General features: G+C 44.1%; 1 protein-coding gene across 1 annotated transcript; it reads left to right on the top strand.

The window, feature by feature from the left end:
- The first annotated feature begins 4,234 nt into the window (after positions 1 to 4,234).
- On the top strand, positions 4,235 to 10,607 carry LOC127767188 (cytochrome P450 78A5-like). Its single transcript, XM_052292443.1, has 2 exons — positions 4,235 to 5,179; positions 9,539 to 10,607. Exons 1-2 carry the CDS (start codon positions 4,235 to 4,237, stop codon positions 10,178 to 10,180), a joined length of 1,587 nt encoding a protein of 528 aa, XP_052148403.1. The 3' UTR covers positions 10,181 to 10,607.
- The last annotated feature ends 4,695 nt before the right edge of the window (positions 10,608 to 15,302 follow it).

Here is a 15,302-nt window from a genome sequence, read left to right as displayed (position 1 = left end):
GTGTACGTTCTAGGGCAACCATAGGATATCCCTTATCAAATTTATTCAGTATCTGTCACAATTTCGAGTCGGCTTTTGCTTAGATTATTTCTACCATTATTGCAGTTTCGCCGCTAGTTCGGTTTGTGAAACTCCAAATTCGAGTACTGAATCATTTATATGCAATTGAGTTGCAATCTACCTTGTTCTTGCTTGTGTTCTTCGATTTGCATGCATAGGGATTAGCCTTCTCGGCAAGATCAATTGGGCAGCGCATGGTTGATAACCAAAGGAGATGTGGTGCTGCGATTGCAAGGTTCAAATCGTGTTGATCGGAAGTCGGATCGAGAGTTATCAGTACCTATCGGAAGATGGGGACCTAGTTCCTCATCACACACACAATGTGGATGGAATATTGAAATAAGTTTTTTTAAGAAGAATTGTGTAGGTGATATGGCTACGATATATAAGACACCTGAATTGAGTTTAGAGTTTTATTATTCCGGCTCTAATGTTAGCCGAGAACACAACATCCATATGATCTTATTCCATTTCCTCAATTCCATGCCAATTGGGCCAACCATTATATATGAATCATCAAACCTCAATTATAGATTCTCTTCTCAACTCCAACACCTCTCTAAAAATACCAGGTCTCTTCTTCAAGGTTCAAATTACCCATCACCTTCTCTTCCTAAACCCTAGCTACGCACTTTTAGTAATGATTAAGGTGCACGGGCGGTCCTTAAACTTATAGCGGTGTATCATCTAGATCCTTAAACTCTCAAAATGCATATCCAAGTCCCAGAACTTGTCATAGTGTGTCATCTAGGTCCGAAATCACCACAGCCCCTTCAGGATCCTACGTGGCGCTGATGTGGCATAATTTTGACTGACAAATGGGACCGTTTTAAAATTTTTCTTTTTCCTTTTTTTCTTCTCTTGTATTTTCCTTTCTTCTCCTTTCTCTGTGACCCGAGCAGAAGAAAGGAAAAAAAAAGAAGAATGAGAAGAAAACGGAAAAGAAAAGGAAAAGAAGAAAAAAAAAGGACACGTCATGTCCATGTGGTAGGTTACATCAGCGCCACATAGGATCTAAGAGGGGATGTGTCGATTTGGGACCTAGATGATACGCTTTGATAAGTTCTGGTTCTACATATGCATTTTGAGAGTTTGGAGACATAGATGACACACCGCTACAAGTTTAAAGACCGTCCGTACACTTTACTCTTTACTCTTTAGTAATTATGTCATCTAATACTTAAAGAGGGAGTCGCCCCTCTTCCTCCCTCCAACACTTTATCCTAAAAACCTCTCTCTTCCCATAAAAATATCTATCCTGAAAAACCTATTTCTTAAAAAAAGACCATGGTATAATAAACCGAACAGCTCACCCTATCCAAATCCTTCCACCAAATTTAATAAAAATAATGGCTTATAATTAACTAGTATATTAAAAAATAAAGGTAGTAATCATCAAGCTTAGCTTCTTTTCTTATCTCCAGCACATCTATAAATAATAAGGACCGGAGGACGGAGGATCTGATAATAACGGTTAGCCCTTAATTTATTGTGTGGCCACGATGGCATACGAACTTCTATTTTTTTCCTGATAAATATAAAATCGCGAAAATACTTAGTGTCGGACGTCTGCCGTAAGATGAAAAATTGGATGAGAAAACTACTACTTACATGCCTGTCTACCACACATCGGTACACACTACATGATTTTCAAAATATTTTTTCTTCTGAACTACGTATCCAATCTATGATATGATCACACTATTATATTTGTTATAATTAAATCTTTATAACAAGATATCACATCGTTAAATTCCGATAAAGGAAAAATATATGTTTCAATCCGTTAAATTTAATGTTTCAGACGTGATAGCAATATGTTTCAACATGTGTCTTCATTATGTTTCGTAAAAAAATTTAAATGTTTCAATAACTGAATTTTGTGTTTCACCACGTATAACTCATTGTTTCGCTAATGACCAAAAAAGTGTGGGACGCTCATGTCCCTACTCTCTCTCTCCTGCCATTCTATTAGCTCTCTCACCATGCATGCATGTGTTAGTGACCTTAAAAATATTTTTTCTTGTAAACTACTTATCCAATGAATGATTCGATCACACCGTTGAATTCCTTATAATTAAATCTTTACAACAAGATATCGCATGATTATTGGTATTTCTTAACGACATTACTAGAAATATAATTCCTAGCAATGGCGCAGAAATACTTTTGGCATATTATGGTTACATAATTCATCCGCAAGCGCACAGATATACCATTGTAGCATTTCACCCGAGAGTATTCCAAAGGTATCGTATTTATTTTATCCCGTAGGAAGATCATGTAGAGAGAACTCAACTAATAATTTATATATTACTTATGATAATCATATTCTAAGAAGGGGTTAAGATAGTCCAAGGGTAGAATGACACACAAGCATTTAACTACTCATCCTCATAATATATTATCTAAGCTAAGTGGAAAGAAAAGAGAAAGAGAATCTATTCCTATACTTATAATATACATAGTATACATACATTCTAGCTAACTGACATACTAGCTAATACCCTCTATCCGATGCCCTCCTGGTACTTCGAGAAGCCACCCCTAACTGCCGAGTTCCTTACGACAGCCCGTTATGACCATACAACCGGGGTTAAATACGGAGGAGTACCCTCCCTAGAAAATTAACTTAGGATTATATATAGGCGCAGAGGAATACCCGTACTGAGCTGTCACCATCAGCGGCCCACCTCTCATCCGCAATATATAACCCCAAATAATGATATCCTGTAATCTAGACACCACGTCTAAACTACCAGATACTACTTTAATATCATCGTCATGACATAGAGTAATTGCATAAGCAAACATTATACCCGCACCAAAGCATCTCCCAGATAAGCTAGCCGTATATTCAGTATAACAAGAACATAATGTAAAGTAGGTACTCATATTCTCGGAGAGTATTTCAATACCATAAATGCATGTAGAAGAGTATTCTAATAAAAGTACAAAGCTTACAAAAGAGGAAAGAAAAGCTGCTAGAGCCATACCCGAACTCTTCCGAAGACTTCCGGACTCTTGACTCCTATTCTAATTCTATTCCACCAGCTAGATACTACTAAACTAAACTTGAGAGAAATGAGAGAGCTATTGCTTGAGGTGTGTGAGTGAAGTGAGAATGGCAACTCCTTTTATAGCCTCCCAATGACGGTTGTGGCGGTTGGAATGGTCGAAAATGCCCTCCAACCGTCATTGGGGGCTAATCCACACCGTCCAGGCGAAGCCCTGGATCAGATGGCGCTAAGGAGGGTTCGGCCGAACCTGGGGCCGGCCCGATCCAATCCAATTTCGGCTGGCGGCCTCCTCTGTTACTTCTCTTCGCAGACTTGCGAATTTTGGCCCAGTTTGTCGTGTCAATTCTGAGTTCTTGGCCCATTCATGCATAAGCCTGGTTCTCGACATCTCTTATTGATTTATCGTTGGTGTTGATGTCGATTCTCCTCCACTTTATGATCATTCTCTGCAAAAGGCTAGTAAACCTAACACTAGTGGAATATTATTATTCTAACAAATATATGCATTGCAAGCATCACTAGTTCTCTCCTATTTTAGTAATATTGACGGTCGAAACTGATCGATAATGACCGTCAATAATGATTATATTCTGATAAAAGAAAAACATATGTTTCAAACAATACAAATTTATTGTTTCATACGCGATAGCAATATGTTTCACCATGTGTTCTCATTGTGTTTCACAAAATTTCTAAATGTTTCAGAGGCTAATATTTCTGTTTCACCATGTATAACTTAATATTGCACCAACGGTCAACTGAAACATTTGACCGTCCGATGTTTTTACACCATCGGACGTCCGATCTGTAGCTCTCCTTGTAACGCATGAGCCTATAACTACTTCCTCCGTTTTATAATTTTATAATGTAAATCATTTTAACATTTTACACATTCATATTAATATTAATGAATATATATATATATATATATATATATATATATATATATATATAATGTAAGTCATTCTAGCATGACTTACATTATAAAATGGAGGGAGTAGTATATTAAAAAACAAAGGTAGTTCTTTTCTTATCTCCAGCACATTTATAAATAACAGGTCTCCCCTCCTTGAAAGTACTCATCGGGTCATCACCTTCTCCTGATTCCTAAACCCTACACACTTGTAGTAACTTGCTTTGAAGTAAAAAAAAAAATGGTGTCCTTCTCCTACCTCGACTCCACCTTCCTGCCTCTCCTCGCCACCACCATGGCCAGCCCACTCCACGCCTGCCTCCTCCTCGCCCTACTCTTCCTCGCGCTCGCCTTCTTCCACCCCGGCGGCGTCGCGTGGGCGCTGTCGTCGTCCGGCGGCCACGGCGCCGCCGCCATCCCTGGCCCGCGGGGAGTCCTGCTCGCGTTCGCCGGCCCGAACCCGCACCGCGCGCTGGCCAGCCTCGCCGCGTCGACGCGCGGGGCCACGCGCCTCATGGCGTTCTCCGTCGGGCTCACCCAGTTCGTGGTGGCGAGCCACCCGGACACGGCGCGGGAGATCCTCGCCGGCGCCGCGTTCGCCGACCGCCCCGTGAAGGAGGCCGCCGCGGAGCTCATGTTCCACCGCGCCATGGGGTTCGCCCCGCACGGCGGGTACTGGCGCCGGCTGCGCCGCCTGGCGTCCGCGCACGCGCTCGCCCCGGGGAGGCTCGCGGCCCGCCGCAGGGCGATCGGCGAGGAGACGGTGCGGCGCGTGGCGGCCGCCATGGCGCACGACGGCGCCGTCGGCGTGAGGCGGCTGCTGCACCTGGCGAGCCTGGACAATGTCATGGCGAGCGTGTTCGGGGTCGGCCTCGGCGAGCTCGGCGCGGGCGCCGTGTCGGAGCTGGAGGAGATGGTGGGGCAAGGGTACGAGCTGCTCGGCACCTTCAACTGGGGCGACCACCTGCCTCTGCTGCGCCTCCTCGACGTCCATGGCGTCAGGAGGAAGAGCAGGGCGCTGGCGTCTAGGGTTAAGGTGTTCGTCTCCAAGATCATAGAGGAGCACAAGACGAGGAGAGATGCCAAGTACGGTGGCTGCGACGGCGACGGCGATTTCGTGGACGTCTTGTTGGGGCTGGAAGGAGAGGAGAGGCTGGAGGAGGAAGACATGGTCGCCGTCCTATGGGTAAGTACACTGATTTAATTACCATGTGTTTGTATGCATGGCACGTACTTTAGCAAAGCTTAGTACTCCAATAAGATTCAGTTAGTAAGATTTTAGATTTAAACAAAGAAATTTCTTGCTAGGATTTTCTTGTTTCTTGTAAAAAAAGCTCTTACTGTCATGTAGACATGTTGTAAGGAAAAATAATATGGGAAAAGTGTTTTCATCTCTCGAGGAAACATCCATCATTTCTAGATATCACCTAAATAGTTATAAAAAAATTAAAAAATTTACAAAATATATTAATATGAGATATATCATTCCACAAATATACAAGTTTAAATTCGACTACTATAAATTATAACGAAATAATAAAATAATATATGTATACTAGTTTTAGGTGACATACAAGAAACAAGGATATCGTCTGTAAAGGGATGAAAATCCATCTCCGATTTAAAAGAGAAATCAATTAATAATTTCTAAGTTATGTTAATACTTTACCCTGCAAGTTGGTTATAAAAATTTACAATAAATCCGCAGGGGGCCAATGTCCAAAACATCACTTTTTTTACTCCTAGTTGACTAGGAGCTAGCTACCCACATATACACAGGACATGCATATGAGCTAGCCACAAATAAGCTGCATACGTACGTTTTAATATAAGTAATAAAACAATATGCCTGGTCAAGTAGTCAACTTATAGTCGTGCATATATAGTACCTTTCTTCTCGTAGTCTACACATCGGCAAGACCATATAGTTTTTTTTTTTTCTGAACTTGATGTGATGGGCCACATATTAACCCTTTTTTTTTGCGGGAATATTAATCCTTTTTATTATTAATATTTTTTGTGCGCCTGAGTCACTGTCAATGAGTGAGTGTGCATGATCTCGTCAGTATCTTGTTCATGTGGTCATTTTTCTGGAATCTGCGATACAACATAAGGTCACTGTCCCTTAATGGATGAGCTCAAACTAGCTAAGCTCTCACTACACGATTAATTTACATAAATTAAATTGCATGTGTCCGGTTGATTGAAGCAAATTGTTTTAGATGACATTAACGTAAGAGTATATTTATTACGTACTGATCATGACATGCATGTATGATTTTGACTTACATATACTAATCTGAGCCGTCTGATTTTTTTTCTTGTTCACTAATTAATTAGTTAACTAGACTTGCATATCGTATACACTAGGGCCAATTCCCTACATGCCCATGTAATCACCCAATCTCTTCTAAGCTCCTTAAATTTATTTGATCTCTTATATACCCCTGAGTTTTTATATATTTGGATCCCTTACATACCCATTCCGTTAGTTTGCCATTAGTTTGACCGTTAGTTATTGTAGAAATTACTTTATTGTCCTTGGTATATTGTTAAAAGCTAGAAATGTTTTATGTGTAAATTATTTGAGTTGCGAAAACCAATAAGGAATAAATTACTAAATATTTGTTATGAATTTTTAAAAATAAAACATTATTTCATTAAAATAAAAAAGATTTATTGTAAAAAAAGTTCTGCATAAAATTTGAAAATTACTTTTCAACAAATATTTAGTGAAAAAAGATTCATTGTGAAAAAACAAAGTGGATATAATTAGTTTATCACAAATTAGAAAACAAATTTAAAATTTTTAAATAAATTTCAGATCAAATTTGATGAATTTCGTATATCTTCCCAAAAATTTAAACCTAAATAACATTTAGTTTTTGCTCTTAATTTTCTGGTGAAACTAATGTATAGATTTAATCATAATTTTTAAAAAATAATAAATAATAAGTTTTATTTTTTAAGTTGGGCATTAAATGATTATATTGCTGGTATTTTGTATAAGTTAATTTTTTCATATGAAAATTTATTGGGTAGGTACCACATATGTATAGGATGGGTAATATAATCATTTTAAAATATTTAACGGTCAACTAATGGTCAACTAACGGAGATGGATATAGAGGAGATCAATATGAAAACTCAAGGGTATATAAGGGATGATGTCAGATTCAGGGGTATCGAAGGGATTGAGTAAATTTTCAGGGGTATATAGGGAATTTTCTCTATACACTACTCACTCCGACCATAAGTATTTAACACTGTTGATTTTTACCCAGAGTTCAAAATTATAAAATGAAAGCAAAAACTATTTAAGTTTGATCAAAGTTTGCTCAAAATTTTAAATTATTTTGGACCGCAATATTTCAAAGTATCGAAAATTTTGTCCATATCACAGTGCCCCTGATATATTAAAACATACTTTCAACATGAAGTTTGACTATTCATTTTATTAAAACATATATGTAAATATTATTTATTTTATGGTATTTCAAGGTGACTTATATTTTTTACATATTTATTCTAAATTTTAAAATAAAATGAATATTCAAACTTTACGCTGAAAGTCAAATGTGACAACTATTATCAAGTACTCGCTCCATTCCATATTATATGTCGTTTTGATTTTTTTTCCTAATCAACCTTATATATGTTTTATTATATTTATATAAAAGTATAGTAGCAAATCTATTCTACACCCCTCCCCTAGAATAACTATTCTACACCCCCCTCCCATGGGTCAAACCCACCTCCCCCACCCTCCCAAGGGCCCAAAACCCTCTTCCCACCTCGGTCAAAGCGTCCTCCCGCTAATCAAACCCGCCCACCACTCCCTCCCCCGTCAACCACTTTGTTGTTCTCGTCTTGCAGGAATCGTGGAGTAACAGGACGGTCATCGTGCAGTAACAAGACAATTTTCTTGCAGTAACAACGTCAAAAGATTGTCATGATGGATCTAGTTTTGTTAAGCGTTTTTTATGAACGTCGTGGTGCAAACGGATTAGAAAAACAAGATATGATGTGAGAGATATTGCTCTCTAAAGATCGAGATTTACCTCTTTTTAGTCCTCGTCTCACTGGAACATCGTAGTAACACAACAGCCAATCTGTAGTAACACGACTGCTTTCTGCAGTAACGACGTTAAAAAATAATTATGATGGTTCTAATTTACGAACGCCATGATACAAATGGGTTAGAAAAATAAGACATGACGTGTACGTTCCTACTTTCTAAAGATTGAGATTTAAAATATTTTAACTCTACAAAAAAATTACTAATGTAGTGCCACTGTTAGTATGCATATTCTCTGTTACTTCAATTTTTGTCATGTTGTTACTGCCAAAAGTGCAGTAACAACCTATTAATTTTGCAGAAACAACCTATTAATTTTACAGTAACGTATCATGTTACTACCCTTATATGATAATATTATTGCTGAATTATAGTAACAAGGTATAATTCTTGCAGTAATATAAATGATTTGTTCTCACACAATTTGAACACACATGCAAAACATACAAACAATGTTTTTTACTCACATAACATCATATGGTGAACTGGATAGGAGAACTTGCCATGAACTACAAGATCATGAGTTCAAGTCTTGATTTTACCGATTTATTTTTAATTTTTCTAAAAAAAGAAAAGAACATGAGGAAAAATATCAATTTATTTTTAATTTTTCAAAAAAAAGAGAAAAGAACAAGAGGAAAAATGATAGATGGGAGGGAGAGAAAAAAAGAAGAAAAAGAAAAAAAAGTAGAAGAGGAGGGCATCGGGAGGAGAAAAAAACGAAAAAAAAGGGGAAGGAGGGAGAGGGATCGGGGCTGAGGGAGAAAAAAACGAAAAAAAGGAAGGAAGGAGGGAGAGGGATCAGGATGAGGGAGAGAAAAACGGAGGGGGGAGGAGGGAGAGGGATTGGGGCTGAGGGAGAAAAAAAACGAAAAAAAAGAAAGGAAGGAGGGAGAGAAAAACGGAGGGAGAGAGGAGATCGGTTGGAAGGAGAGAAGAGGAAGGGTGCGCGACACAAGAGGGGGGAGGAGGGCCGCGCGCGCGAGTGGGGATCGGGAGGACTGAGGAGGGCCACGCGCGGGGAGGGTCCAAAGTATAGTGCCATTTTTAAACCAAAACAAAAATATTACCAACATATATATTTAATGCTACATTTAATAAAACTAATTTGGTGTGTTAGATGTTAATTTTTTTATAAATTGATCGAACTTAAAAAAGTTTGATCATGAAAAACAAGCTAAAACAACTTATATATAATATAAAATGGAGAAAAAACTTGAAAGCAATTTTATACTCCATTTTACAATGCAAGTCATTCTATCATTTTTCACATTTATATTCATGTTAATGAATCTAGACATATATATATGTATATATATATATAGAGAGAGAGATTTTTTAACATCAATATGAATGTAGAAAATGTTAGAATGACTATTATGAAATGGAGGAAATATATAAGGTGAAACGGAGAGAGTATTTATAAGCGGAGAATTTATTAATTTGTTATATGTTGGGTGGTGTCAGGAGATGATCTTCCGTGGCACAGACACGGTGGCCATCCTGCTGGAGTGGGTGCTGGCGCGGATGGCGCTGCACCCGGACGTCCAGTCCAAGGCGCAGGCCGAGATCGACGCCGCCGCGGCGAGCGGCGACGCGGCGGCGCTCCCGTACCTGCACTGCGTCGTCAAGGAGTGCCTGCGGATGCACCCGCCGGGCCCGCTGCTGTCGTGGGCGCGCCTCGCCACGCGGGACGCCCACCTCGACCTTGGCGACGACGCCGGCGGCCGCGCCGCCCTGGTGCCCGCCGGCACGACGGCGGTGGTGAACATGTGGGCCATCGCCCGCGACGGCGGGCTGTGGCGCGACCCGGGCGTGTTCCGGCCGGAGAGGTTCCTCGGCGACGGCGAGGCCGCCGGCGTGGGCGTGGCGGGCGGCGCCGGCGGCTGCGACCTCCGGCTGGCGCCGTTCGGGGCCGGCCGGAGGGCGTGCCCCGGCAGGGCGCTGGCCATGGCCACCGTCCACCTCTGGCTGGCGCAGCTTCTCCGGAGCTTCAGGTGGGTCCCGTCCGGCGACCGCGGCGTCGACATGAGCGAGCGCCTCGGCATGTCCCTCGAAATGGAGAAGCCATTGATCTGCCTCGCGCTTCCAAGGACCTCGTCTACCTAGCTACACACACAAGCTGCTACCAACTTTGCTAAGACCTCTACTTGGAATCTTGTAGATTATATCTGTTAATTATGTATAATTAAGCTTCCCTGAAAAAATATATGTACTCCCTTTATTTCACAGTGTAAGTCATTCTAACATTTCCCACATTCATATTAATGTTAATGAATATAGATATCTAGATTCATTAGCATTAATATGAATGTGAAAAATGCTAAAATGACTTCCATTGTGAAACGGAGGAAGTATAATAATTAAGCATACGCATGTTCTAACCTATAGATCAATTTTCATGTGGGTGCTTGGTTAGAACTTGAAATAATCCCAAGGTTTTGTAGCCTGTTCTTTATATAGGGTTTTTTTTTTCATGCTCTCGTGATGCAAGTATGGGGTGTGGTTTGTTCTCTGGGAGACATGAGACGCTAATAAGATGATTATTGTACTTTTTTAAAAAAATGGCTGTGGACCATATGTCATATATTTGTTTTGGGATTATAGTTGCAATGTACCTTTACATGTTGGAGATTTATGTTTATGTTCCATTCTTTTTTTTCAATTTGCCACTTCTTTGATAAGCCAATCGACTATTTGCCACTTTTCATCTCATATGACCATGAGACCATCCCACACTTTCTTCTCACCCCTATAGTATGACATACAAATATTTCTTCCTCCTCCGATACTTATTTACCCCTAAAGTGGACTCGGCCCTTTATTTGCCCCTAATTCTATATACCTATACAATCAATCCCCACTATATGTAGTCAATAGGATTTTGCAACCTTCTCATGCTTCCGCATCATCCTAATTGTTCTTCGATCTCCATCCTATGACAGGCAAGCTGTCTAGGCAATACTAGGAATGGCGGGAAGCTCCCACGTCTTCATCTAATAGGCCAATTCAAAGACTAGCCCAACTCATCCGACCTACTGCCTAATGGATTTGGATTGGATGGCCAGATCCGGCCTTCCTCATCTCTGACTACGGCCTCCCCCGCCAGCTGTTCCCTAGTCATGACTCCTCGCCAACTGTCGGAGCCGTGCCGCCCGCTGCCAACCCCCCATGGACGTTTGCTGCTCCACCTCGCGCTGGTCTTCGTCACCTCCTCTTCCCAACCTTCGTCGCCCCTCTCCACGTTTGATGTGGACGGGATGAAGCGAACATGTGCCTTGCTACCGTCGTCCTTGGTCGCCACTCAGTTTTCGGTGGTTCTCTCAAGCGGTGGCGGGGTGGAGGTAGGAGGAAGGGTGTCGGCGGTGCTAGGGTGTTGGGCGCCGCTCGTGTCACCCATGCGGGAGCGACGCGAGGGCCTCTCAGTATAGCGATTGACTAGGGGATGTCAATGTCCCACCTGGTGCCACTTGCACCGGCAAAAAACATTACCACTAGGATCATAACATTTAGAGTGAACTAAATACGGAGAGATATCACTATTACCGCTACGTGTGACCGGACTCCCTGTATTTATAGCGCTTTGGGAGTTAGGGGCGATTCCAAATAGGATTTGAGCTTCTCTGATTGTTCGCAACGAGCGTGCGTGGATGGCAGGGTAGACCGTACGTGTTCCCCATGCGACTAGGTTAGCTATCGATTACTACAAGAAGAACCCAAAAAAAAGTTGGTGAATCAATAGGGGGAAGTCAACTAAAAAAACACCCAATAAATAACGATTGTCCCCTAAAGTACTAAAATTATTTTCTGGTAATATGTTGTTTTGTGACCTATACATAAGACGTAATGATATAGGCTCATGACACCGTTCGGAGAGAGGCTTGATGTTTGTTGTCGAAACGACAACTGCATACGTCGAAAGACGTGGTTACTCAACAGTGGTTAAGAAAAAGCAAAGTGTATTGATTAGAGAATTTTTCTTGGGACCCCCTATTACCTGGCCCTATGGGACTATTTATAACCCCTATTACAGGTTCTTACTATTAGGGTTTTGGTTATACAGGGGAATTTACATGGTTACCCTTATGAAAGGGACATTTACATGGGTACATAGTGTAATAGAGGTTCATGGACTCCTGATGGGCCGTTAGGCGATCGTCGGCCCAATGGCCCCTATGCTTGATAGGCCGAAAAAGGCTTCTTCGGCCCTCGCGGGGGCGAGCTTGCTTTGGCGAAGTCGTCTCTCTTCGGCATATACTCTTCGCCCTGCATCCTTCGCCCAAGAGGCCTCCGGCTTGGCAGAGTACCCGCATGATCCTCCGCCTTTCGCCGTCCTTGTTCCATAGTCTTCGCCATGGTGGGGGGGGGGGGGGGGGGGGCTTCGCCCCGACTAACTTTGGCATCTCGGGCTTGGATCCCCACTCCTCGCATAGCCTTTGGCAGATTTTGGTCGAAGGGCCTCATACCATATCGCCAACAAGCCCCTCACGGGCAAGGGTGAGATTGGAGCTTCGGCCGAGACCGTGCAAACCATGTGGTATGTGGTATAGTATGTGGCGCCCCCTTTCGACCGATGCTCCTGCCGAAACCTACATTGTTCCTGCAAATAAAGTTTGTTGTCTGTGCGGCTGGTATTGATTTGCCGCTCTTCGCCTCCTGCGGACGGTGATATATATTTTTTTATTTTTTTACCGGGCCGAAAGGAACAGTAATGGGCCTTCCCTTTGTGGGCTTTTTACTGTGCAACTCAGTCGATGGGAATTTACCATTTCGCCTACCCTCGCGACACGTGGCGCTTTATTACTGGTGGGTAGGCGAACCGTCGCCTTGTTGGGCTATATATGCTCCCCCGTTATCTTTTCACCGCCAAACTTGCCACTTTCACCGCCTGCGCTCTCTTCCTCCGTTCTTGCTTGCACGGCCCCCCTTGGCCCTTTAGATTTCTCGCTCACTCCCCTTGTTCGCCACTGCACACACCCTTCGCGACTTCATACGTCCTTCGTCATGGCTCCCCGCAAGCCTAACCCCTCTTCGGCGAAAGGGCCCGACCCCGGCCGGATTGACGACGACACCACTGCCTATTTGGGGATTTCTCTCATAGACGACGGCGAGCTGGCAAAGTTGGTCAGCTCTGGGGCGTTAGTCGAGGGACAGGCTTTCGCCCCGGGGAAAGCCGTTGTACCGAAACCCGTCGACAACCGGACAGTGGTGTTCGCTGTGTTTTTTTGAGGCGGGGCTCCGGTTTCCGTGCAACGCGTTGTTGCCAGAGATTCTTCGCCTTTTCCAGGTGGAGCTCCCACAGTTGAGTCCGTCGGCGCTGGTCCGGATCGCTATCTTTGACTGGGCGTGCCGGACTTCGGGGTTTGAGCCAAGCGCCAAACTCTTTGGCGCCATATTCTTCACCACCGTGAATTCGAAGACGGTGATTACCCCAGCTGGAACGAAGAAGACAGTGTTCGGGAGCATAAACTTTAATGTTCGCCCCGAGCGGTCCGATCTCTGGCCGGTGAACGCCGCCATGTTAAAGTGGGACCGCCATTGGATGGCGTGGTGGTTTTACCACACCATCCCCTTCGAGGCTGGTTTTAACTCCGCAAAAGCCCTTCGGTGCCAGCGTAGGGCGATTGAGCCGAACCGAAAGCCCAAGATCGCCGTGGACGGTGCTATGGAGGCGCGGTTCGCTCTACTGCGTAAGGTCTGCTCCCGCCTTAGCTGCCGCGACTTGGTGGAAGAATTTTGCATGCTTCACATCTTACCCCTCTCCCAGTTGTGGCAAGTCGCAGTTGAGCAAGGTGAAGAGGTTGATGGTTTGCCGAAGTTGGTTCTCTCTGAAGGGACGAACGGTAAGACTGCCCTTTCGCAATGCAGTCCTGCGCTTTGTTATTTTGCTTTGTTCGACACTTAATGTGGCTACACCCTTTATTTTTGTAGTGTTGACCCTTGACTAGGCTGACGCCGAAGCCCGTAGGATGATCGGCGACGTGTCGGTCGTCGAGTATAGCCAGCTGCTAACGCGACAAGCGGCTGGCCGGGCGAACCGGGTTTACAACGGCGAATTGCCTCCCCGGGCGAACCCCCACAAGGCCGACGACGATGCAGGACCTTCACGAAAGCGAACGCGCGGACAAGTAAAGCTTGCGCCCAAGAAGCGAAGGGTTCCTGTTTCGTCCGATTCCGACGCCGACGACGAGGACGACGTTGAAGAGCGTGACGGCGAGGAGGAAGGGGAGGAAGAGGAGGAGGTTGAGGTCGTGGTCGAAAAGGCCGCGGACGAGGCGGTCGAAAACCGCGTCGACACCCCTGGCTATACTCCCACTCCAAGCCCGGGTCACAATGAGACTGGGGTGGAGTCGAACAGCTCCCCCCTTCGTCGAAAGGAGTTGGATGGGGCGAAGGCGCTAATTGCGTTTTCGGCAGGCAAGGCGGCGAAGGGAGGTCCGGTCAAAAATATTTCCAAGAAGAAAGGACTCGTCGATGTCGCTCGCGTCTTCAGCAACGACGAGTCTTCTGACGAGACTCCGACTTCGCCCGCTGGCCGCAGCCTGGACCTTTCGACCGCCCCCGTTCTTTCACTTCGCGCTGATGGAGCAGGCGGTAGCGCCGCCGCCGGGGCTTCAACCTCCGCGGAACGGATCGTGACAGCTGCGGCGAGGGTCTTCGGTAGCCCTCTGCGTCAACCGGTTGTTTCGCCGCTAATCAAGGCGAAGGGGAAGGGTGCGGCCGTCGAAACATCTGCTTCGGAGTATTCCCTTGCGGTGCCCCATTTCGCCCCTGGCGATTTCGAGACCCGGGTAGACCTTATTCCCTTTGTCGAGGGAGTAAGCAATCTTGTCTTACCTGCCAGCACCCCGAGCCTATTCACCGAACTGAATGAGTTCGATGAGGGATGTTCTGCTATTAAAAGCTTAGCGGTTCGAGTATGCTTTTTCTCTATTCTTGGTTTTCCTCTTCTTTTTTACATGTCCCATAATTAACATTTGCTCTCTTCGCCGTTCCTATTTTGCATCCAGATTCTTGCAGCTCACTGTTCGACAGAGCGAACCGTGCGGGCTTGTCTTAGACGGATTTAAGAACCGTCTTCGGGCCATGGATGACGAAATAGGCCGCAAGAACTTGGAGATGGAGGCCCTCGCCAACACCCTGAAAGAGGCGAAAGCCGAAAACAAGCGGCTCCAATCCGAGTTGGAGAAAGGAAGAGAGGCTAGGGCCGAGGTCGATAGCCTCAAGGCCG

Source organism: Oryza glaberrima, chromosome 3, assembly GCF_000147395.1.
Source record: "Oryza glaberrima chromosome 3, OglaRS2, whole genome shotgun sequence".
In the NCBI taxonomy this organism is placed as follows: domain Eukaryota; kingdom Viridiplantae; phylum Streptophyta; class Magnoliopsida; order Poales; family Poaceae; genus Oryza; species Oryza glaberrima.
Note: the sequence above shows the minus strand (reverse complement) of the source record. Positions and strands in the feature narration are given on the sequence as shown.

Coding starts and splice junctions, on each gene's coding strand:
- LOC127767188 (XM_052292443.1), top strand. CDS start 4,235: ATGGTGTCCTTCTCCTACCTCGACTCCACCTTCCTGCCTCTCCTCGCC. Junction 5,180..9,538: donor ACATGGTCGCCGTCCTATGG/GTAAGTACACTG, acceptor GGGTGGTGTCAG/GAGATGATCTTCCGTGGCAC.